Here is a 24,603-nt window from a genome sequence, read left to right as displayed (position 1 = left end):
GGCTGGGGATATGGCTCAGTGGATTAAGTACTTGCTATACTTGAATTCTAATCCCTAGCACCCATGGAAAAAGCCAAAGGTGACACCATGTTTCCAAAATCCCAGTGTTGAAGGCTCAAAACAGGCAAAACCCAGAAGCTCTCTGGCTGCAATGTACACAAAATCTCCAGTTCTAGGTTCAATAAGAGACCAAAGAAAAAGAAGTCAGGGATGGGAAAACAGAACTGTGTGTTAAGGGTATTTGCTTTCAAGCATGACCTGACTTTGATACCTAGGATCCACATGGTAGAAGAAATCCACTCTGGCAAGATGTCTTCTGACTTCTTCATATGTACTGTAACACATGTGTATGAATAAATAGAGAGATAGAGAAATGAATGAATGAATAAATAAATAAATAAATGTACTTAAAGTAGAAAAATGATAGCAAAAGGTATCTCATTATCAGTGTCTGGCTTCCAAAAGTGACTGCACAGGCAAGGATTCTTCCATACATATATGTATACACACACAGCACAAAAACTTCATTAAAATGGAAAAATCTTGTCAATTTAAAAAAAAATGGATAAAACTAGAGACCATGTTGTTGAGGAAATGAACCATAGTCAGAAAGACCAATGTTAAAGTTTTGTCTTATGTAAAGTTTTATATATATATGCATGTGAAATATAAATGAAATTTTATTTATATATGTAGGATATGATATGACAAAAGTAGAAGGGGCACTATACTATCTGAGGAGATGAAGGGGACTGGTAAGAGGGACAAGAGAGAATAATGGGGGCACAGCTATGAGCAAAGTACAAAATATACACATGAAATGTCATAATAAAAACCATCCTTTATATAATGAATATATGTTGATAATAATTTTTAAAAGAATATTTACAATTATCTGCTATTATCAGGAATACTATCTTTTCTTCTATTTGGGGAAATATACTACATTTTCTCATCAAGTTAAAATAATGTGTGTGTGTGTGTGTGTGTGTGTGTGTGTGTGTGTGTGTGTGTGTGACTCCAGGCGTGAGCCTGCCATGGCTGTGTCTGTAGGTTAGGGTGTAACCTCCAATACACCTCCTCAGGTACATCTTGAGACAGTGTCTCTTGTCTTGCTGTTGACAAAGCCAGGTGTCTGCATTACCTGTCTCTGCCTTCCTTCTACCCTCGGGAGCACTGGGATTATATATGTCACCCACCATATCTAGCTTTTGTAGGTTCTGCACATTCAAAACTCTGGTCCTCCATCTGTGTAGCAATTTCTATTGCCCACTGATCCACATCTACAGCCTCTAAACATTTTTATAACAACAAAAATCTCTTTTTGAAAGTGCTCTAGCCAGGCTTGGTAGTGCATACATTTAACCTAGCATTTTAGAGGCAGAGGCAAAATGATCTCTGAATTTGAGGACATCCTGGTTATATGGCTGGTTTTGTGTGTCAACTTGACACAGGCTGGAGTTATCACAGAGAAAGGAGCTTCAGTTGGGGAAGTGCCTCCATGAGATCTAGCTGTGGGCCATTTTCTCAATTAGTGATCAAGTGGGGAGGGCCCCTTGTGGGTGGTTCCACCTTTGGGCTGGTATTCTTGGGTTCTATAAGAGAGCAGGCTGAGCAAGCCAGGGGAAGCAAGCCAGTAAGAAACGTCCCTCTATGGCCTCTGCATCAGCTCCTGCTTCCTGACCTGCTTGAGTTCCAGTCCTGACTTCCTTTAGTGATGAACTGCAATGCAGAAGTGTAAGCTGAATAAACCCTTTCCTCTCCAACTTCCTTCTTGGTCATGATGTTTGTGCAGGAATAGACACCCTGACTAAGACAAATTGGTACCAGAGTAGTGGGGTATTCCTGTGACAACCTGACCATATTTTGGGGAGGACTGTGGAAGAACTTTGGAAGTTTGGGCTAGATGGTCCATTCACTGTTAAGAGCTCTGTGGGATGTTGTGTAGGAGCTTGGAAGATAATGTTGAGAACAGTGCATAAGATGGAGGCCTGGCTTGTGAAATTTCAGAGGGAAGATTAAAGACTCTTATCAGGGTCATGTTTTGATTGTGAAGATTCTGTGGTTTTGGTTAGTTGGGGCTGAAGAATCAGTTGTGATTAACAAGATACCAGAACTACTAAAGCGAACCTTTGTGTTACTGGGACTATTGATGCTGGTTAGCTGGAGCTAAGAAATTAGCAGTGACCTCCTGGGCATATACCCAAAGGATTCCCCGGCATGCAATAAAGATACATGCTCCATTATGTTCATAGCAGCCTTATTTATAATAGCCATAAGCTGGAAAGAACCCAGATGCCCCTCAAAGGAGGAATGGATACAGAAAATGTGGTATATTTACACAATGGAATACTACTCAGCAATTACAAACAATGAATTCACAAAATTTTTAGGCAAATGGTTTGATCTGGAAAATATCATCCTAAGTGAGGTAACCCAATCACAAAAGAATACACATGGAATGCAATCTCTGATAAGTGGATGTTAATTAGCCCAGAAGCCCTGAATACCCAAGGCACAAATCGCATAACAAATGACTCCCATGAAGAAGTATGGAGAGGGTCCTGATCCTGGAAAGGATCGATCTAGCATTGGAGGGGAATATAAGGACAGAGAAAAAAAGGAGGGAGGTGATTGGAGAATGGATGGAGAGAAGAAGGTTTATGGGACATATGGGGAGGGGGGATCCAGGAAAGGGGAAATAATTTGGAATGTAAACAAAGAATATAGAAAATAAAAATATTAAAAAAAAAAGAAAGAAAGAAAGAAACCAGCATTACAGAGGTGAAATCTTCTGGGAAGTGTTTTCTGAGAGCACAGAGGCTGTGTTTCAGAGATAGCCAAGGCTGTACCTCGTGCTGTAGCAGGACTTGGTACCTTGTAAGAGTCACCCAGATGGTACTGGTTTTGAAGGCATGAAGGGGTCATGAAGAGCAGCTGAGGCTCTTGGCACAGTGAGAGGCCACAGAAGGCCATTGGTGAAGGTGCAGCCTCAGTTGCAATTGATGGCCCAGGACTTGAAGGGGTCATGCATAGAAGCAGAGGCTTGTCACCATGAAGAGAGCCTATGAGAGGCTATTGGTGAAGCCTAGTTACAGTGGAAGATAGCAGCGTGTTGGAGATGCCAGTGCCATGAGATGACCACCAAGAACAGCAGCAGCAGTGGAGTACAGGCAGCTGGAGCCTAGAAGACAAGCTGTGTGCACAAAGGACAGAGCTGGAGAAGTGACCCAAGCCCTTGGAGGAACCCGGAAGATCTTGAGTTGGATCCCAGACATTGAACCATTGGAGTTTGAGATTTGCTTTGGTTGTGACTGTGCCCTGATATGTTTCCCTCTTGAAGGAAGAAAGTATTTTAGTGGAGCCCACAGTTAAGAGACTTTAAAAGATATTGGACATTTTAAAGTGATTGAACTTTTATGTAAAGACTGTGGGACTTTTAAAGTTATTTAGATCTTGGGTATAAATAAAAAAGTAAGGGTTGAGGCTTAATAGTGGTATGTTTGTGTGTCAAGTTGACAAGGGGTCAATTGTAGTGGCTAGTTTTGTGCGTCAAGTTGACACAGGCTGGAGTTATCACAGAGAAAGGAGCTTCAGTTGGGGAAATGCCTCCATGAGATCCATCTGTAAGGCATTTTCTCAATTAGTGATCAAGTGGTGAGGGCCCCTTGTGGGTGGTACCACTCCTGGGCTGTTATTCTTGGGTTCTATAAGAGAGCAGGCTGAGCAAGCCAGGGGAAGCAAGCCAGTAAGAAACATCCCTCCATGGCCTCTGCATCAGCTCCTGCTTCCTGACCTGCTTGAGTTCTAGTCCTGACTTTCTTTAGAGATGAACTGCAACATGGAACTATAAGCTGAATAAATCCTTCCCCCCCCCCCAACTTGCTTCTTGGTCACGATGTTTGTGCAGGAATAGACACCCTGACTAATACACTGGTCTAAATAGAGAATTTTAGTCTATATAGAGAATTTTAGGCCAGCCAGGGCTACATAGTAAGACACACCCTCTCTCTTTCTTTCTCTGTATCTCCATCTCTCTCTCTCTCTCTCTCTCCTCTCTCTCTCTCTCTCTCTCTCTCTCTCTCTCTCTCTCTCTCTCTCTCTCTCTCTCTTTCTCTCTCTCTGTCACACACACACACACACACACCACCTGATATTCCTACTGCTCAAAGAAAATTACTACTAAAATATATGATATTCCAGATTTTTCTTTGTTTTATTGTTGTTAAGACACAGTTTCTCACTGCCTAGCTCCTCCACCCCAATGTAAAGGATATAAAGCTTGGTCTTCATGTGGGTCCAGAATAACTGGGTCAGGGGCTGGCTATCACAAAAGCTGTTGCCTACCTGTGGGATGTGTTCTTCTAGTTCTGTTGCCTTGTCTGGCCTCTGTGGGAGAAGAAATGCCTAGCCTCACAGAGACTTGAGGGGGGGTCACGGATACCCAGGGGGTTCCACCCTCCCATAGGAGAAGGGGAAGGGGAAGGTGGAGGGATTGTGGGAGAAGATGATCGGGACAAGAGGAAGCGATCAGGAAGTAAATTTAAAAAAAAAAATCCTCATCAGATAATAGAGCCTTGCTGTTAGGTTTTACAGTTTCCAGAGATGTTGGGTAAGTAAATTTGTATTCACTGTTTGAATTACCCGGTCTATTTTCTTAAATAAAACAGAAAATTGAATAAGAACAACAACAAAAAGGCAGGGTTCCTCTACATAGACCGGGTATGCTAAAACTTCTTCTGTAGACTAGATAGCTTCGAACCCAAAGATCCACCTGCCTCTGCCTCCCGAGTGCTAGGATTAAAGGTGTACGCCACTGTGCTTGACTAAAGTTAGAGGTTTTTAATAATACATGCATATGTAGTTATAACAAATGAAACCAGAGAGATAACTTTTAATTCACTTTCCCCTCACCTCCCCTTTGAGTCCACCGCTCCAAAATAACATTTCTCTGATCGACCTGTCTGTCTGTCTGCCTGTCTTTCTATCGGTTTATACGTATTTTGTCTGCATGTACGTCTATATATCACAAGAGGACATGGGATCCCATGGGGCTGCATAGTTAGATGATTGTAAACACCAGATGAGTACTAGGAATTGAAGTCGGCACCTCTGCGAGAACAACCAGTGTTCTTAACTGTGGAATCCTCTGTCCGTTCTCAATAAAGTGAACGTTTTAACAGACATATAAGAAGTCGGAGCACGATTGCTAGCTGCCTAATCTCGGAGAGCTTTAGTAATGAATGGGAGAGATGAAAGGGCCCTGAATATTAACTGCCACATGGAGATGGTGCTTGAGACACTGTGGCGGTTGGAGGTGCTTTGTTAGGGGTAAAGAAACGAGCACAAACTACTATGGTGGACTACGGCTGATGGTGTTAGCCCGAGACTACGCCCCCTTCCGTGGGCAGTGCCAGAAAACCCGTGAGGCTGTCGTTCGTGGGCAGTGCCAGAAAACCCCGTGAGGTTGTCGTTTGAGTTCTTGAACGTTCCATCCATACAACTGCCGTTTACAGCACGGGACAAACCATTATGCTTCGGGGGTACGACTTTTGAAACGTAGTTAGATTATTAGGGTTTTTTTTTAAGAGTTTGTTTGTTTGTTTCACTCCTGTTCCTTTCTATCTTCAATGGATTTCAATCCTCCCAACAAATCATTGTTTCTAGGTTTTTCAGGTAATTAGGTGTCACTCCCCACACCCCCGCACCATCCTCTCACCCACCCTCCACTTCCAGGAAGTTGGACTAGTCCAAGCGCAAACCTCGCGAGAAGTTCAACGAGACTTGGTGAGACTTGGCTTCGCGCTTCTTTCTTCACGGGTCCAGTCTCCTGTGAGAGGCTTCGGAGAGAGGTGCTCGGCATTCTGTGTCTCTGTCGCCTGTCGCCCTTGGTTGGCCTGACCGGGTCTTCTGACAGGTATGTTCGGGTTATACTTTCTCCGGCCACTAGCTCTCGGAGACGTGAGGCCTGGTTTGGTTTAGGGGGGCGTTGGGGGGTCCGGGGCGCGCCCTGGGGAGCCGGAAAGCCTTCCGAGGATTCATCGATCGAAGTGGCTGGCAGGTGGCAGGGGGAGGCCGGGCTAAGGACCTGAGGGGAGGCCTGGGTCCCGTTCGGGTGCTAAGGAGGACCCTCGCCAGGTTCTCTTCTTCCCAGGGCCATCCGTCCGAGGCGTCCGGAAGTCATGAATCCCGACGACACCACCAGTGGGTTCCGGCATGCCAGCGTGCTCATGTTCATCAACGAGCAGATGGCCAGGCACGCCAAGGGCCCCGAGTTCTACCTGGACAACCTGTCCCTGTCCTGGGAGGAGGTGGAGGACAAGCTCAAAGCCATCCTGGACAGCAGCGAGATGCCCCGGGCTGTTCAGGAAGCCTGTGCCTGGAGCAGCCTGGCCTTGGGCGTGCGCTTCGCCTTCCGCCAGAGTCAGTTGCAGGGGCGCCGGGTGCAGTGGCTGCATGACTTCGCCAGCCTGCACCGGTCGGCGGCGCACGCCCTGGCGATGGACCTCAAGAAGCTCACGGACCAGCAAGAGATGGAACGCAAGGAGGCGGCCTACCAGCTGCAGTTGGCTCACACCAAACTCGCAGAGGTGCAGAGAGAGCGAGACCTGATGAGACTGAAGCTACTTCATGCAGTAAGATGACCTACAAAGCCCGAGTCGTCTCCCCACCCCTTTCCACACCCCTACCCCCCACCCCCTGCCCCCCCATTCCAGGAATGTGTTTCAATTCTGTTCACTTCCCCCTCCAGGAGCTGAGGGCTGTTCCAGTTGCACAGATGCCAATCATGACTGGTGTACCTGTTGCTGCTGCTGCTGTTCCTGTTCCTGTTCCTGTTCCTGCTGTTTCTGCTGTTCCTGCTGTTCCTGTTCCTCCCGCTGTTGCGGCTGCAGCGGCAGCGGCTGCAGCGGCTGCTGCTGCCGCCGGAGGGGCACAGGCAGGGCTAGATATACAAAATGCAGGAGAGAAACAAGAGGTGACAGCTAGTCATGCAGCACAGTGTAAACCAGAGGAGATGGAAGGGGCTGTAGCCATGGCTGCCTCTAGGGCATCCACATTGGTGCTGGAAGGAAGCATCCCTGAGCATCTTGGAGCTATGCAGTGGAAAACTTATCCCCTGGGCGTAGAGGGGCAGGAGGAGGGGGAAGGCAAACCTATGGGAATACCCACAAGTCCTACCTCCATGCACTTGGGTTTCAGGTCCACAGCCTCTCCACAACCAGTTACTATCCAACTCCCTGTCTCATTTACATATTCATATGAAAGTCCCTTCCCTGTCACACCCACTCCATCTCCACCACCAAGCACAGTCACAGAACCTCAGATGCCTCCCTACTTCATGGCCACTGATATGAATATGTCCGAAACTGAGGGCCCGACAGTGTACCTCCAAGATCCCCCTAAAGACAGCTATGATAGTGGACCCCAGCAGCAGAGAAAAACAGCATTTTGTACCCCTGGGGATTGGGATTGCCCTTGGTGTAAATCTATGAATTTTTCAAGGAAGGATGCTTGCTTCCGATGTGGGAGGCAAGGCTGGCTGCCAAACCCTTAGTGAGTTTAAAAAAAAATAATAATAACATGGGATACAGAATGGAAATCTCACAAAGGGGAAGTCAGTTTTCAGAGGTAGGAAAAGGAAAGGGGAGGGGGGCTTCATGGGAATGGGAGGGGTGGGATTGGGTGGGTACAGAAGGTGCAGGAGGCAAGTTTTGATTTCTTTCGTATTCCAGATTGTTTGCATTCGATACCCTTGAACTGCTTTAGTGAGTGAGTGTGTGTGTGTTCAGTTGTGCATATGTATGTCCCTTCCTGGTACAGCTAAATATGCAATACCCCACCCCTTCCACATACCCTGGCTTTTAACATAGAGCTATAGTAGTTATTCAACCCATTCTGAGTCAAAAATGTTCAGGCTGGAGGATCGAAACAGAATCAGCTGTCCAATAGAGTAGTTAGGTAGAGTCAGTGGATCGCTGGAAGTTGGGTCCAGCGCCATAGCCAGTGAGAAGGGAGGCACAGCCCATTCCTGACCCTGGCTAAGGGAACAGAATCTGCTGCTTTGCAGACATTTTTAGACTGATACTAGTAGGAGACTCCAGATTGCTGATAAATATAAAGAGACACAAAGGAGTTGAACAACTGGCTGCAGAGAACTCAGCTACTTTTTATGTCTCTGCAGTTGTGTTACATAGAGTTCCATTTTTACCTAGGTCACTTCTCTGTGATTTTACAAGTAGTATTCTGAGCAACTAGATCATTCTCATATTAGCTAACTTTTCTTTTAAATCTTTATATAAAAAAAACAAAAACAAAAAAAACAAGGGCTCATGTGGCCCAGATTGGTCCCAAACTCATTATGTAGCTGACTCCAGATCCTCCTGCCTGCACTTCCTAAGTGTTGGAATTGATAGGGGGGTTGAACAAGCAGATAGCAAATGGTGACTCCTTTATAGCAAGGCCCCATGAATAAAATGGATATTCCTGCAGGAATTCTATTGCCAGAAATAGCTCAAGCCTGGGGTGATTGTTCCCAGGAATGAACTGGATAGGAGGCTCATGTTCTGGCAGAGTAATATCACAAGAAATGTCATTTAAACCATCAAATGAGACCTGGGATAGATTACCCTCAGGTTTATGATCAATTCAAATTAACATGGCAGAGATTTGCCACCAGTATGAGAGTTCTGAGAGACTACAGAGGATGCCAGCACCAGATACAAGCGAGGATCTCTACGATTATACAGCCTTTTAACAGAAATCTTCCCTAGTCCCCAGTGGGCAGAGCCAGACAGATCTGAACAGGAAACATACAGCAACTGCTGCAAGGTGAGTCAACTACTGAGAGTGCCAAGGGTTTACCAGTCCACAGGGGCCAAAAGCATAGTGCTAGCTGGTGGCATTCTCTCTTCCAACTTGGCATCGTGATAAATGGGGAGAATGTGGATTTCAAAAGCTCTCGGTGTGTTCAGAAAGTAAAGTGCAACAGAGTTCTATCTCACTGGGAGGGGAGTGGTGGGGGAAGGTGGGAGTGGAGGGGGCAAAGGGTAGGGGGATCAGACTGTTTCTCTCCCTTTATGGCTATATGTATTTTAGTCCTCAGGTAGAAGGAAAGAGAAAGACTGTATCTGGACTGGACTGAAACACAGCTAGAAGAGACCTGACTATCTCCCAGAGACTATGGACCTGGAGAATATGAAGCTGTTGTGGCCATGGGACACCTGTAGCATCAAATATGTGACTTTGGGTTGTCTGTTATTGGTGAGGATATAGTTCCCTCCAAGATTGCAGGCCAGATCCCTATCCTGCAATTTTTTTGAACACTCTTTGGGCTTGTTCTTCTCCCTCTACTACAGGGTTTCCTAACCTCATTGCAGTTGATACCTGGATTTGGAAAGTTGTTTGCTGTGGGGTAGGAGGTCCTATGTATAGGGAGTTCAGCAGATTCCTAACCTTTCCCCGCAGTATGTATGTCTGTGTGACCCACTCCCTAACCCTTCAGTTGTGACAATCAAAACTGTTGCTGCATACTGCCACATGTCCACTAGAGGGCAAAACCAACCAGAGTTGGGAACAACTGAGGGAAGTTGAAGGGCTTAGCAGTGCCAAAAAGTAGACTCAACAGGCAAGGTCACAGAGGCTGAAGCTAGCTAAAAAATGGTTCACTGGGACTGTGTTTACTTTGGATATTCAAGAAAATTCAGGGTGGTGGCAGAGTAGAAACAAAACAGCCAGGCCTGAGGAATGAGGGGAACCTCTACCCTCTACAACAGTTGTTTCAACCTTTAATGTTTCAACAGTGTAATACAGTGCCTTTTAAGGTGGTGAACCCCAACCATGAAATTATTTTCATTGGTACTTCATATCCTACTATGACGAATCATAATGTAAATGCCTGTGACTTCCAAAGATCTTAGGTGACCCCATGGAAGGGTTGTTTGACCTCCAAAGGGGTTACAAAGTCCAGGTTGAGAACCACTAGTTTACAAGGACTATAGGCTGCGACAGGAAGGAGTAAAGTGAGAGCCATGGCTAAGAAAATCATTTTGTCAGCCACATGCTTGGCACAGTATATTGGACAAAATTTTTAGCAAGCGTGTAAACTCTGATAAAGGCAGTAAAAGTTAAGGTTAGGTACTTTTGGAGTACTTTCCTAAAGATAAAAAGCCTGCAGGAAAGCTCCTGAAGACTCGTTAGTAAAAGCTTGAGCCAGTAAAGGAGATACACAGGGAAAGCTTTAAATGGAAGAAAAAGAGAAAAGATGGTCTTATGGAATGTATGGGAAGAATAGCCAATGATATTAGAAGGAAAACAACACTATGAAAGGGACCATTTTGTTTTGTGTAAGAGAAAAGCACTTAAAACGCTTAGGTATGCATATGTATGATATATGTAAATATGTTATGAATTTATGTCTATAAAATCTGTATTTCTGTAAGCATTGAAACGATATGGAAAAGACATTTTAGCAAATAGGTAGGGAACAGAAGGCAGTGTAGTATGGGAGTATAGAATAGAATACAGCAAAGTTTGAATAAAAGGTTTTTCTTTATGTACTTCTGTGTTTTAAAAGTAATAAGGTGTTCACAAAAATAAAAGTTATTTACCCACTTCAGTTTGAAAAGGCTATATCTGGGCCGGGCAGTGGTGGCGCATACCTTTAATCCCAGCACTTGGGAGGCAGAGACAGGCAGATTTCTGAGTTCTCTGCCAGCCTGGTCTACAGAGCGAGTTCCAGGACAGCCAGGGCTACACAGAGAAACCCTGTCTAAAAAAAAAAAAAAGAAAAGAAAAGAAAAGGCTATTTCTTCCTCAAAGATAGAAGAAAAGGACAACAGACACTGATATGTGGCAAAGAGGTGACATTCCAGGAGTTGGCAGCTGAGCGAGTGTGTGTGTGTGTTGGCAGTGCACCTGCAAATGAGTGAGGTCAGGAGTCCCGGGCAGTGAAAGTATTTATGAATTTAAGAATAGGACATGGACGGAAAGAAAAGGATCATCAAGTTCCAGGGAGTAAAGTAGGACCAAGATGAAAATAAACTTAGACAGTAGGAGCCTGGTAAAAATGGATTGCTCTTCTGGGACCCAAGGGTACGGAACACAAAACTTAAAAACGTACCACTCTCATTTTAGCAGGAAGAACACATATTAAAGGAGAAAAGGCAAGGGGCTGGAGAGATGGCTCAGTGGTTAAGAGCACTGCCTGTTCTTCCATGGATCCTGAGTTCAATTCCCAGCAACCACATGGTGGCTCACAACCATCTGTAATGGGATCTGATGCTGTCTTCTGGGCACCTACTGACAAGGAGGCAGGCTTGTGGCTAGACCCAGCCCATGGGCCCTGACTCCATTCTCAGCTTTTCTGAAACTCCTAGTGATACCTGGATGTCCAAGAGCCTGATAAGCCCATGCCCACCCCCTCCACACCTCCTCCAAGGCTTGGGGACACACCCTTGTCCTCGCCCAGCCACCTCTGGTTTCCCACATTCTCTGACTGCACTTTCCCACCCCGGAGTGGTACCTCTAGGCTTCCCCTACAGCCCAATACCCACCCCTCCGAGGCCCCGGGGAGACCTGGTGGAGCCCCAGAGGATGCACAGGATGCGTGCAGTCAAACTCCCAAGTTCCACCTCCCCGAGCAGGTGGCAGAGCAGATAGGGGCCAACACAACCCAACATCTGATAACCCTGGCTTTATCTTTAATACCTTAAGAGTTTAAAGCAAACTTCAATGTATTTCAAGTTAGTGATTTTGCAGTTTGAAGTACACAGTGCTTGACAGAACAGGTGTAGCTGACACACTGACAAACTGCAATTTGAAGGATCTAAAGGAGATGAAAACACAAACGTAATTTGAGAGGCTTCGTGTTGGAAGCTTTTCTTTATGCCACAAAAGTATTAATTTACCTCTTAAAATTCACCCCATTTTGCACATAAAGACAAGAAGGTTAAAATAATTTGGTCAAGCGAGGTTAACCAGGTCTGACTTCAAGGTCAGAGGCCTAGGTGAGCACTTACTAATGCCATGAGAAGCATTGTAGTCACTATACTGGGAGAGCAAGTGGCTTCCCCAAAACCTTTACTATATATAACATGTTTTAACATTTTCATATGTAGTATATATGTGTATATACACGTGAACACATATACCACATATTTTCATATGTGGTATATGTGTTCACATGTATCTATGTGTACACAGACTCCCAGTTAGGAGGTATACATGCACAAAAATACCCATGCAGGTGGATACCAAAGATCAAAACTAAGTGTGTTCCTCTGCTGCTCTCCACCTTATCTTTGACCTTTCTATTGATTTTTTTGTGATTATCACATCATACACTCCGATCCCATTCATCTCCCATCCCACATTTTCCTCCCTCTATCCTTGCAACCTCCTCCTCCCCAAAACAAAAGGACAAAAATCTCACAGTGGAAGCTGCATAGTATCACACTGCGTCTCACAGTGTGTCTCACAGTGCGTCTCACAGTGTGTCTCATGGTGCATCTCACAGTATGTCTCACAGTGCATCTTACAGTGCGGTTCACAGTGCATCTTACAGTGCATCTCACAGTGCGTCTCACAGTGCATCTCACAGTGCGTCTCACAGTGCATCTCACAGTGCGTCTCACAGTGCATCTTACAGTGCATCTTACAGTACATCTCACATTGCGTCCCACAGTGCAGCTCACAGTGCATCTTACAGTGTATCTCACAGTGCGGCTCACAGTGAGGCTCACAGTGCGGCTCACAGTGCAGCTCACAGTGCAGCTCACAGTGCAGTTCACAGTGCATCTTACAGTGCATCTTACAGTGCATCCCACAGTGCGGCTCACAGTGCATCTTACAGTGCATCTCACAGTGCGGCTCACAGTGTGGCTCACAGTGGGTCTCACAGTGCATCTCACAGTGCAGCTTCACAATGCTGCTCACAGTGCGGCTCACAGTGCATCTCACAGTGCGTCTCACAGTATACCAAAGTAGCTTTCCTTGCAAATGGTCATTGCACTGAGTCATTGCAATGAGTTGTGGCCTTGTGTTGTGGAGATCCTGCAGCTTTGGTTCTGCAGGACTGGCCCCTTCGTGTGCTCCAGCAATTCATAGACAGGGTAGATGTTGGAGCCAACTCAGGGCCCTAGATCTGGGCCTGGGTGTTGGCTAGATTGTTTCTCCTGCAAGCTCTCCTGCGCCTGCGCTACTAGAGCCATCTCTGTTGCTTGTGACAGGTGGGTCTGGCTCTCCCTCACCCACACACCACACCTCAGACAGCTCTTCAGCACTGCCCTGAGAGGGGAAGGACCAGCTCTCCTGCTCTCACCACCACAAGCCACTCACCAGCACCCATGCCACCTTGGCCAACTCTACTGTGTGCTGCCCAGGTGAGGTATAGGGCCTGTCCTCCCAAGAGATATAGGCCGTGAGGAGCAGGGCCAGCTGTCCCACTATCAGGCCCTTGGGGCCAGCTCTCCCAAACTACATAGGCAAGGAGTGGGTTGTGCCCATGCTAGTGCATGGCCAATGAAAGGGTGGGGCCAGCCTCCTCTCCCTCACTGCCAGGCAAGGGCAGGGCTGCCTCTCCCAAGTGCTTCAGCTGGGAGAAGGAGCCCAGACCAGGGACATCCATAAGGCCTTTGGTGGAAACATGGGACATGGATGTCGACACAGACCCCTGCTGCTTTAGAGGCATGACCCAGGCCAGGACCTGTGTTCATGTGGGCCGTGGCCTCAGGTAGCAGCACAGGGAACTCAGCATCAGGTTCCTCCTCAGCACCCTTGTGTTCCCAGTTCCTCTTCTCTTTCTCTCCCAACTCTCTAACACCTACTTGCTCATTGTGGTGGCACAGCCTACATACTGCCGTGTGATGGCTAGCATATCTCTGGGTGTCTTTCATGTGCTGTATGGTAGCTGGCATGTCTCCCTACACCGTATTATTTTTAAGATTTATTTATGTTTATTTTGCATGCATGGATGTGTACATCTGTGTACCATGTGTGTACAGTGTCTGAAATGACCAGAAGGTGGTCCTGGGACTGGAGTCATAGAGCTTTGTGAGCTTCCATGTAGGTGCTGGGAATTAAATCTAGGCTCTCAAGAAGAACAGCAAGTGCTCTCATTTGCTGAGCATCTATTTGTCCAGCCCCACAGGCCTTACTTTTAAGACAAGTTTTCTCACTGCCCTGGATCTCACCAATTTAGCAAGACTGACTGGCCAGAGAGCTCCAGGGATCCTCCTTTTTGTGTTTCCTCAGTGCTAGGTAAGATTCCAGGCCAGGCATATGCCATCATATGTACATTTGGCGGTCTGTGAGAGTAACATGTAAGGGATACGTTTCAACAGGTTACCACATAGGTTTTATGGATGATGCATACATATGTGACTGAGATGGCTACTCAGTGGAAATGTCTTGTATAAGAGAGGATGAGCTAGACATGCAAGTACATGAAATAGTTTTTAAGTCCTGTGTGAGCTAAAGAGCCCTTCCTAAGGTTCCAAAACCTGAACCAATAAAAAGTATTGGACAGTAAATAGGGAAAAAAAGGAAGACAATCGTGACCACTCAAAAGCTAAGTAGTGTTTGATACGCAGTTCACTGGACCAAACACTGAGGAAGAGGTTGTTCAGAAGAGACCTTGAGACTGGGCTGAGGCTTTGGTGGCTCTGGTAAGTCCTATAGTAGGACATAATCACTGTAAAGTAGGAGAAACACTTAATAGAGCCAAATGACTTAGACTTGCCTGTGAACTAGATTTATAAGGTGCTAAAACAATCGAACACAGATTTGGGCTGAGAGGAGGCTAACAAAGGGATCTCTCTGAGTCACGGAGGCAAATGTAGATAGGTTTGCATCCAGCTGGAGTCCCTCAAGAAAAAAAAATATGAAAGACAAAAATTCAGTGTCCTTACAGCCTAACCAGCAATTCCCCCACAAAGGTGGGTATAAAAGGAGGGAGGTGGGTATAAAAAAAAAAAAAAAGAGGGAACTAACTCCTCCTGCGCCTGCACTATAGAGGACGGAGGTCTTCAGTTTTAGAAACCTCCCAAGCTGCTTCCCTGATGGGACACCTGCAGGTCATAACCCTTCACAGGTTACTGAAAGGCCCCATGCTAAATTGCAAATTTATCAGTCTTCTATTGATGTTAAAAATATTAGCCGGGTGGTAGTGGCGCACGCCTGTAATCCCAGCACTGTGGGAGGCCAGCCTGGTCTACAGAGTGAGTTCCAGGACACCCAGGGCTGCACAGAGAAACCCTGTCTAAAAAAAAAAAAAAAAAAAAAAAAAAAAAAAAAAAAATCCAAAACTCCAATATATATAGTGGGGCCGAGGAGGCGGGGAACTATTACCCCATTGGCTTTTAGTCCGGATCGAGCACCTAAATGAGGAAAGAGGCTTAATGAGAAGTGCCCCTTGCACAGCAGCCAGATAATTGCTACAAATGGATGCAAAACCTGTATAGTGTAGTCTCCTCTCAGTTGTTACAGCAGGTTTTACATTAACACAAGCTAAAGTCAATTGAGGAAGAAACCTCAATTGAAAAAATGACAGTCTTCATTTGGGTCCCTAACAGTTGGAGCAGAGGCTGCCTGCCACTGGATCCCCTTCTCCTAACTGGACTGCCTGGTTGGGCCTCCGCAAGAGAGAATGCGCCTACTCTTGCTGGTACTAGATGTCCCAGGGCAGGGTGGTACCCAAGGAGGGAGGGGCTTCTCTGAGGAGATGGGGAAGTTTTGGACATAACCCTGTGGCCATCAGTCACATAGGGCCACGCCCCAGGCCCCTAGTGTTCTGGCTGGACTCCACCCCAATAGTCTCCTGGCTATAACTAGGTTTGCCTTGCCCCACAACCAGGTAGCAGGCCCACTATAAAAGGGGCAGCGTGGCCCCTCTTCCCTCCCTTGCCCTCCCTCTTGTCTTTCTCTCTTGTCCTCTTTTCTTCTCTCTCCTTTTCTCTTCTTTCTCTTTATTCTCTTTCCCCTCTTTTCCACGTGGTCATGGCCGGCTTTTACCTCTCTATCTCCCCTCTCTCACTTTATTTCTCTATAATAAAGCTTTAAAATCATGAGCTGTCTATTCTTATCTAAACCCTCCATATTGGAGCAATGGAACAGGCCTCTCAGCGTCTCCAGCCCGCCAGACCGGACCAAGGACTCCCCTGCCTGACAGGGCTTCTTCCACAGGTACATCTGGCACCCACAATGTGGGACTCACCCGCCCACGCACACAAACCCACCCAACATGCCTTCCCTCTCTCCCCACCCCCACCCGCGGTTGTTGTTGTGCTACCTACCACAACACAGACCCTCAGCTGTAACAGACAGACACACTTCAAGCTGTATGACTTAGTTCAAAAGCTAGGTCTTCCTCTGATCTCTCTCTCTCTCTCTCTCTCTCTCTCTCTCTCTCTCTCTCTCTCTCCCCCATGTTTCTGGCCAGCTTCTTCCCCCTCCCTCAGTTGCCCACTACAGCACAAAGGTTCCCAAACTCCTCTGCCCTTCCCCACCTTGCTTGCTGCTTTATAGTCCTGCGACCCAATGGAGGTAGGTGGTTGGTTGGTCACCCGCTCTCTCTGTATCCCTCCCTAAGCCCCACAGCAAAACCTCCCATCCAACAGCCTTCAGATGCCCTAAACTCGCTGCTTTCTCACTCTGCCTACAGGCACAAGTGTCACGGCTTTGACTAGAAAAGCCTTTTCACCTCCTGCTTTCCAAGAAAAATGAAGAGGGGGAGGGGACGAAGGAGACCCGTGTGCTACCTCGTGGCAAAACAGGCAGGCCCCTCCCCCGTCCACCGAAGACTGGGAAAGCTGCCCCTGATGTTTTGCTAGCTCGCTGCCCCTACAGAAATACCTAAATTGTACTTTTCAACCCAAGATTTTCTCGCTTCCTTATTTAAATGCTTATTTTTCTCCCTAGCATTCGTGATATAGGTCCAAAATTTTCAACTTCTTTAAAATTTCCTTGAAGGTCCAAAGGCCATCTAATATGCTTTCACAGGTGGAATTAACTATGCTGATAAACAGCCAGTTTTCTTTTACAGACAATCTGTTACTATAGATCCCAGATACACAATTAACATACTATTTTCTTCCTCACCCATCCAAAGCAGACTTGAAGATGCCTTCCAGGACTATTACAGGCTCAACACTCACTGTCCACGCTCTGCAGACATCCCCCTGCTGGGGTTCTGCTCCTCTGTAGTCATTACTCTACAAGTTTATCCCCACACCGTGCCTGCTGCCACAGATCCAGCAGAGATGGCACCACCTCCTGGGACCTACATGAGACAACAGAGCTGTCTTTCTCCAGACACCTCATCTGACTCCTGAAACACACCACACCACACGCTGAGATCCAGAGACAGGCACTGAAATCCACAGAGGACAGCCTTGGGAACTTTCAGCTACAGATGAAGTCTCTTGCCAAAGCCAAATGGCTGTTGAACCTGGGGGGAAATTAAGTGATAGTGAAGAAGACATCTATCTAGATTGATTAATTACTGTTTAAATGTCTATCTAGATTGATTAATTACTGTTTAAAACCGATGATATTATCCTCGAACTGTACTATCTATTGATTCAATCATCCCTTGCCTTCCCAACGTCCCACCCTCAACCCTCCTTACCACTCTGACTTAGGTGTATTACCCTTCTGGCCTATGTGTTTTCTTCTGATACTTACACCCCACCTAAACTTTTCACCACAAATGACACCTCTCCCTTAAAAGGGGGAATTGTCGGGAGGGGAGCTGTGCACAGGTAGCCTGATGCCAGGTTGAGCATCAACCTTGAACCCCAGCAACCTAGTAGGCAGGGTTTCCACCTATGTGGAACAAAGGACTTTGGTCACACTCCCTGGGCCCACTGCCTCTTGTCACAGTAACATCCCATCCCCCACCACCACCACCAGGAGAGGCATGTGGCCATCAGTCGCATAGGACAATACAGGGACCCTATCTTTAAAAGAAAAAGTAAAGGGAGGAAATATTGGACATAACCCTGTGGCCATCAGTCACATAGGGCCACGCCCCAGGCCCCTAGTGTTCTGTCTGGACTCCACCCCAATAGTCACCTGGCTATAGCTAGGTTTGCCTTGCCCCACAGCCAGGTAGCAGGCCCACTATAAAAGGGGCAGCATGGCCCCTCTTCCCTCCCTTGCCCTCTCTCTTGTCTTTCTCTCTTGTCCTCTTTTCTTCTCTCTCCCTTTCTCTTATCTTTTTCTTTCTCTATTCTCTTCCCCCCTTCCCCCATCATGGCCGGCTTTTACCTCTCTATCTCCCCTCTCTTACTTTATTTCTCTATAATAAAGCTTTAAAAGCATGGGCTGCCTCCTCTAATCTAAGCTTGCTGTGTTGAAGCAATGGAACAGGTCTCTCAGCGTCTCCAGCAGCCAGAACGGACCAAGGACTCCCCTGCCTGATGGGCCTTCTTCCATAGGTACACAGCCGCATCAGAACAGGCCTACAGGGAAGGAGTAATGGTGAGAGGAATCTGTAAGTGTGGGACTGGGAGGAGAGGAGGGAGGGGCTGCAATCAAGATATAAAGTGAATAAAAAAATAAATTATTGGGAAAAAAACTGTAAAAAAGAAAACAGATGAGAGGCAGGCTACCTCCCTAAGATCAGGCTATAGAGAAGCCTGTACAAGTTTTCTTCATTATTGATAGAGGAGGGTCCAGCCCATTGTGGGTGAAACCATCCCCGAGCTGGTAGCGGTTGCTGCTTAGTTAGGATTTACATTGCTGCGAAGAGACCCCCATAACCAAGGCAAATCTTATAAAGAAAAATTTTAATTGGGGCTTGCTTATAGTTTCAGAGGTTCTAGTCCATCATCATCATGGTAAGAGCATGGCGGTATCCAGGGAGACATGGTGCTGGAGATGGAGCTGAGAGTTCTAAATCTGGATCAGCAGACAGCAGCAGAAGACTGCATATAACACTGGGCAGAGCTTGAATATATATAAAACCTCAAAGCCCACCCTCCACAGGTGACACACTTCCTCCAACAACACCAGACCTACTGCAATAAGGCCACACCTCCTAGTAGTGCCCCTTCCTCTGGGTCAAGCATTCAATAACATGAAGTTATGGGGGGGGGTGTTCATACCTATTCAAACCACTACAGTTGCTTATAAGAAAGCAGACTAAGTAAGCTATGGAGACCAAGCCAATAAGCAGCACTCCTCCGTGACCTCGTCATCAGCTCTGGGTTCCTGTGCTATTGGAGTTCTAGTCTTCACTTCCTTCTATAATGAACTGTGATATGAAAATATTAGCAAAATAAATATCATCAGATGTTGGATATGCCAAAGATCATGGGACATTCACTAAGGAAAGCTGCAAGCATGCAGCTCAAGAGTGAAGCTAAGCCTGCTTCAGGTGGCAGAGTTGGAAAAGTTGGGCTACTCAAGTTCTTTGGAGCCCAGATGATAAATTCTTTCATGAGCCCCCTAAGCCTGATTCAGAGCTGCAGGGTTTGATGTTTTCTCTGCTGGGTTTTCATCTCATTTTGACCTGATTTTTCCTTGCTATGCCCCATTATTCCCTTTTGGAACAGGAATGTTTACTCTGTTTCCTTAAATGTTGGAAGTCTGAAACCTATTTTGTTTTCAATATAGAGGCTCGGAGTTAAAAAGACAGACCAAGCCTCAGAAGAAATAACCCTACACTGACACTTCTGAACAGTGTTAGAACTTCAAAGACTGTGGGGGCTTTTAGAAATGAACCTAATGCATTTTGTATTATAAGATGATCCTGAACCTATATAAACAAAGACTGGAAGGTTACAGCTTAAAAGTCGGGGGCTAGGGATATGGCTCAATGGTTAGAGTATTTACCATGCAAGCCTGAAAACTGGACGAGATACTCATAACTCATGTTACTACCAGACAGGTGTGGCAGCTTGCCTGTGACTACAGCACCTGAAAGGCAGAGATGAAGGATACCTGGAGCTCTATTAGTCACATCAGCGAGTGTGTGTATGTCAAGTTGACAAGGGATGGCCTTGTGATTGCCGATTTGACAGGATCTAGAGTCACCTAGGACACAAACCTCTCAGCCCATTTGTAGGGAAATTTCTCATTAGGATAAATGAGATGGAGAGGACCAACTTAAGTGTGGGTGGTACCATTCTGTGGACCAGTATCCTGGATTGAATATAAAGGATACAGTGATCTGAGTAGCAGAATTCATCTCTCCCTGCCACCTGACTATGGATGCCTGCCACATGATGCCCTGTTTTCTGTTTCAGCTACTATGCATTCTTTGCCATAATGGACTATGAACAAAAATAAATCCTATCTTTCTTAAGTTGCTCTAGTAGGAGATTTCATCTCAGCAATAAAAAAGGTAATTAATATACCTATAAAGGCATTTTAGGTAATGTCCAACATAAAGCAAATACTAAGAATTCCTCTTATGTCTTCTCTTAGGGTATAAGCATTTTATTTTACATAATTAATATGTTAAGTCAGAGTTGTATTGATGTGCCAAATAACTGAGAAAAATAGTAAAAGGAAGGATTGATTTTGATGATGGAGTTTCAGAGTCCATAGTTGGTTGGATCATTTCTGAGTCTGTACTAAGGCAAAAGTATCATGGTGAAAGAGTTTGCTGTAGTCACATAGCTGCTCCACAAAGGTGGATAGAAGAAAGTGGGTCATAGAAAGGCAGATGTTAGAACATCACAGGCAAGTGAGCAGTCTCTTGAGGATGAGTGGCCTCTGCTCCCCATAGGAAGCAGCCATAAAAGAGAACAGGAAGGCTTTCCTGTACACTTCTCTCTACTTCAGCCAATTACTCACCTTTCTTTCCAGGTAATACACTCAAGTACCAGCAGGTTCCACATCTTTGCTTTTCTTCAGAGTATTCATCCTGGAAAATCAAGAAGAACACTGTGATCTGTAACAGACATGCTAACATAATGGCTCTCTACAACTATTTTTGGTGCCTCTAGTAAAAGGAAAATCCCAAGACTACAGTGTCAAACATTGTAGTCTAGAGAGTTACAAAACCAAGATGCAAAGGCTGGCATGGTGGTAAGTGGTTTTAATCCCTGTGCTCAGGATGCAGAGGCAGGCATATCTATGTGAGTTTAAGGACAGCCAGGCCTACAAGGTCAGATCCTATCCCATGAAAAAAAGAAAGAAAGAAAGAAAGAAAGAAAGAAAGAAAGAAAGAAAGAAAGAAAGAAAGAAAGAAAGAAAGAAAGAAAGAAAGAAAGAAAAGAAAAGATAAAGAAAAAGAGAAAGAGGAAGGGAGAGGGAGGGAAGGAGGAAGGGAGAGAGAGGGAGGGAGGTAGGCCTAGGCTCCAACTTTATTTCTAGCTAGAAATGAGTCTTCACCTTTTAGGATCATATTCTTACTTTTAATACGGTTGAGGCAATGCCAGACCAAGTTTCATTGTTACCATTTTATGAACAATTGCTCCATCTGTTTAGTCGGAGTTCTCCAAAGAAACAGAACTTACATAATTATTATACTCACATATTTAATATACATATAATATACATATTAAAAGGGGATTTATTAGAGTGGCTTACAGGCTATGATTTGGCTAGTCTAACAATGACTGTCTCCCCAGTGGAAAGGCCAAGAAGCCAGCAGGTGCTCAATTCACGGGACTGGATGTCGCAGCAGTCCGGTGCTAGACCCCAAGGAATTCCTAGATTGCTGCTGGTCTGAGTCTGCGCTGGAATACCAAAGATGTAGGTTCTAATACAAGCAAAGGGAAGCCTCAGCAACAGGACACATGCCAGGAACATGCCAGTGACAGTGAGGGCAGGTGGGCGGCCGGGCAAGCAGGCATGTAGGCAAAAAGCCAAAGTTTCCTTCTTCCATGTCCTTTTTTTTTGTGGGTAGCCACTAGAAGGTGTGGCCCAGATCTTGGGTGGGTCTTCTCCAAATGATCCTATCAAGAAAAACCCTTCACAGGTATGCCTTGGGCTTTAACTGATTCCAGATGTAGTCAAGTTGATGAGCGAGATTAGCCATCTTACAGCCCCAGCTGCACATTACGATTACTCTCACAGTAACTTCTAAAACTTTACTTTCTTTGCAATACAAATTGGTTTCTTCTTCTATACTTGATAACTTATTTATATATTATAGTTACATATTCCTCGATATCATCTTTCCCAGCTAAATTGAATTACTAGGTCCAACTTTCAGCTTTTCCCATACACCTTCCAAGTGTACCCAGAAAAAGGTGGTGCTTATTTTCAAAACAATATCACTGTCCAAAGATGAGAAGTATGCGAAACACAGCTCCTGTAAGTTAATCATGGTACTGCAGAAAAACCATAGAGCCACCTCAGTCTGAATCAGAGTTGCCCAACAAAATACTACTAATCAGCTGAGTTTCAGCTGCCCTCCAAATCTATAAGAACAAGTGCTTACAAAGCAATCAGAAATGCTGTGGGCTTTGTTACATAGCATCGTGGCAAGAGTCAACTGATAGCTCCTGCTTGAACATAGCTTGAACTGATAGCTCCTGCTTGCCTAGACACCATTTGGAACAGAACAGATACTCATTTAATATCTATGGGCTAAATTGGATGACTAGCTTTTAAAAAGAATGTCGTAACTGGCCCACTGTGGGGCAGTGGACCGGGAGAGGCAGCCTGGTAAGGTCGAGGTAGGGCTTGAAGCCCCGGAGACTCAGAAGAGAAGGTAGGAGCTTCTCCTGATCCCAACTCCAGGCTCCTGTCACATAACCACAGCCCCCCCCCCCCCCCATTGAGAGAACTGTGGCCATCAGTCACTGAGGGGCAGCGCCCACAAGTCACTCCTCATGTAGATGAGGTATCTCAGGTCAAACCAATAGGAAGCACCTGCAGTCAGACCCCAACCCACCCCAAAAGTGTCTATAGGATCCTATAGAAGGAATAAAGGTGTGTGAGAATTACTCCAATGTCTGAGCGCATCTGTCAAGAGAGCTGTAACACTGCCTGGGAAGAGGCCGCTCAGCACCAGAAGCTCCCTTGCACTTTACTTGCTTGCTAACGCTGCCACCACCACCCCCAGTCCCCAGGCAGTAGCACTAGAGCAGTGGCTGCAGTGGTACTTTCCCCTCCCTGCTCGCCCTTTCCCCTTCGCTTGAACCCTCCAGCCAAGCCTGACCAGAGGTCTCCGGATAGCCTCACATACAAAGACTGACATCCCACACTCCTAATAAATTAAATCAGAATCATGGATGAGGTTCACCACTGTGAGTCGAATACACTATCAAGGATGAGAACTGCTTGTCTTAGCTTTTCCATTGCTGTGAATAGACATGATGAGCAAGGCGACTCTTAAAAGGGTAACATTTAATCTGGGATGTCTTACAGGGTCAGAGGTTCAATCCGTTATCATCAAGGCGGGAACATGGTAGCATCCAGGCAGGCATGATGCAGGAGGAGCTGAGAGTTCTACTTCTTGTTCTGAAGGCAACCAGAACAAACTATCATCCTCAGGCAGGTAGGTAGAAACTCTCTTCCACAATGGGAGGAGCCTGGGCATAAGAGGAGACTTCTAAAGGCCACCCCTACAATGGTATGCTCTAATAAGACCATGCCTCAGAACAGTACCACTCCCTATGGGGCAGGCGTTATGTGTGTGTGTGGGGGGGGGGGGGGTTCCTATAGGAGCATGTGTCAATGAAGCATACAGATTTTAAAATCCAGTAGACAGTGTGGACCGAGCAGGAAAAATGTGGAGAAACTGATTGCCTGCTTTGAAAAATCATTCCAGGGCTTTCCTTGCCAGTGGATTGTGTAGAGTTACAGCCAGTCTCTTCTGTCGGACACTTTTCTGACACTCGGGTGAAAGAGCGGGAGAAGTGCGCTTCAGGCCAGGCTTTTGAGCTGATTCTCAGCCCTTGGACAAAAGAATCTGTCCCGATCCCCAGCCCCCCCCCTAAAGAAGAAGGATTTTTCCCTGGAGGAAATCCAGAAGAAATTTTAAGCTGCAGAAGAAAGTCGCAAGTCTCATGAAGCTGCAGTCTTGAAGCAGCTTGCTGAGAAGCAGGAGCATGAAAAAGAAGTACTCCAGAAAGCCTTCGAGGAGAAAAACTTCAGCAAAATGGCAGAGGAGAAACTGACCTACAAAATGGAGGCTAAGAAAGAGAACGGGGGGGGGGGGGGTGCAGATGTCTGCCAAGCTGAAGCGTTCGCGAGAGGACAAGCTCCTTGAAGAGGTGCGGAAGAACAAAGAGTCTGGAGACCCCGTTGGAAGACACTGAGGCTAAGTTGTTGAGAACTGGCTTTCTCCCAATCCCTTCCTAAATATCCAAAGACTGTACTGGCCAGTGTCACTTACTTTTTCCTCCTGACAGTCTAGAAGCTGATGTAGGGCCATATAGGTAGATCCAGACCGTGAGGTGTTTTAGGGGCTCAAGAAGAGAAAATGAGCTGAGCGGTGGTAGCTTGTGCCTTTAATCCCAGCACTTGGGAGGCAGAGGCAGGCAGATTTCTGAGTTCAAGGCCAGCCTGGTCTACAGAGTGAGTTCCAGGACAGCCAGGGATACACAGAGAAACCCTGTCTGGAACAAAACCAAATCCAAAAATACAAAAAAAAAAAAAAAAAAAAAAAAAAAAAAAAAAAAAAAAAAAATCAAAAGAGAGAGA

The 24,603-nt window shown here is 46.0% G+C and overlaps 1 protein-coding gene and 1 pseudogene across 1 annotated transcript; both read left to right on the top strand.

The window, feature by feature from the left end:
* Positions 1-6,182: 6,182 nt before the first annotated feature.
* Positions 6,183-8,771, top strand: LOC127675817 (testis-expressed protein 13B-like). Its single transcript, XM_052171942.1, has 2 exons — positions 6,183-6,635; positions 8,664-8,771. Exons 1-2 carry the CDS (start codon positions 6,183-6,185, stop codon positions 8,769-8,771), a joined length of 561 nt encoding a protein of 186 aa, XP_052027902.1.
* Positions 8,772-18,844: 10,073 nt separating this feature from the next.
* LOC127674627 (stathmin-like) lies at positions 18,845-24,218 on the top strand (annotated as a pseudogene).
* Positions 24,219-24,603: the final 385 nt, after the last annotated feature.

Source organism: Apodemus sylvaticus, chromosome X (genome assembly GCF_947179515.1).
Source record: "Apodemus sylvaticus chromosome X, mApoSyl1.1, whole genome shotgun sequence".
Taxonomy (NCBI): domain Eukaryota; kingdom Metazoa; phylum Chordata; class Mammalia; order Rodentia; family Muridae; genus Apodemus; species Apodemus sylvaticus.
Note: the sequence above shows the minus strand (reverse complement) of the source record. Positions and strands in the feature narration are given on the sequence as shown.

Bases quoted from the DNA above. Each gene is read 5' to 3' on its own strand.
- LOC127675817 (XM_052171942.1), top strand. From the start codon at position 6,183: ATGAATCCCGACGACACCACCAGTGGGTTCCGGCATGCCAGCGTGCTC. The intron at 6,636-8,663 runs GTAAGATGACCT...TTAACATGGCAG, and splicing joins GACTGAAGCTACTTCATGCA to AGATTTGCCACCAGTATGAG.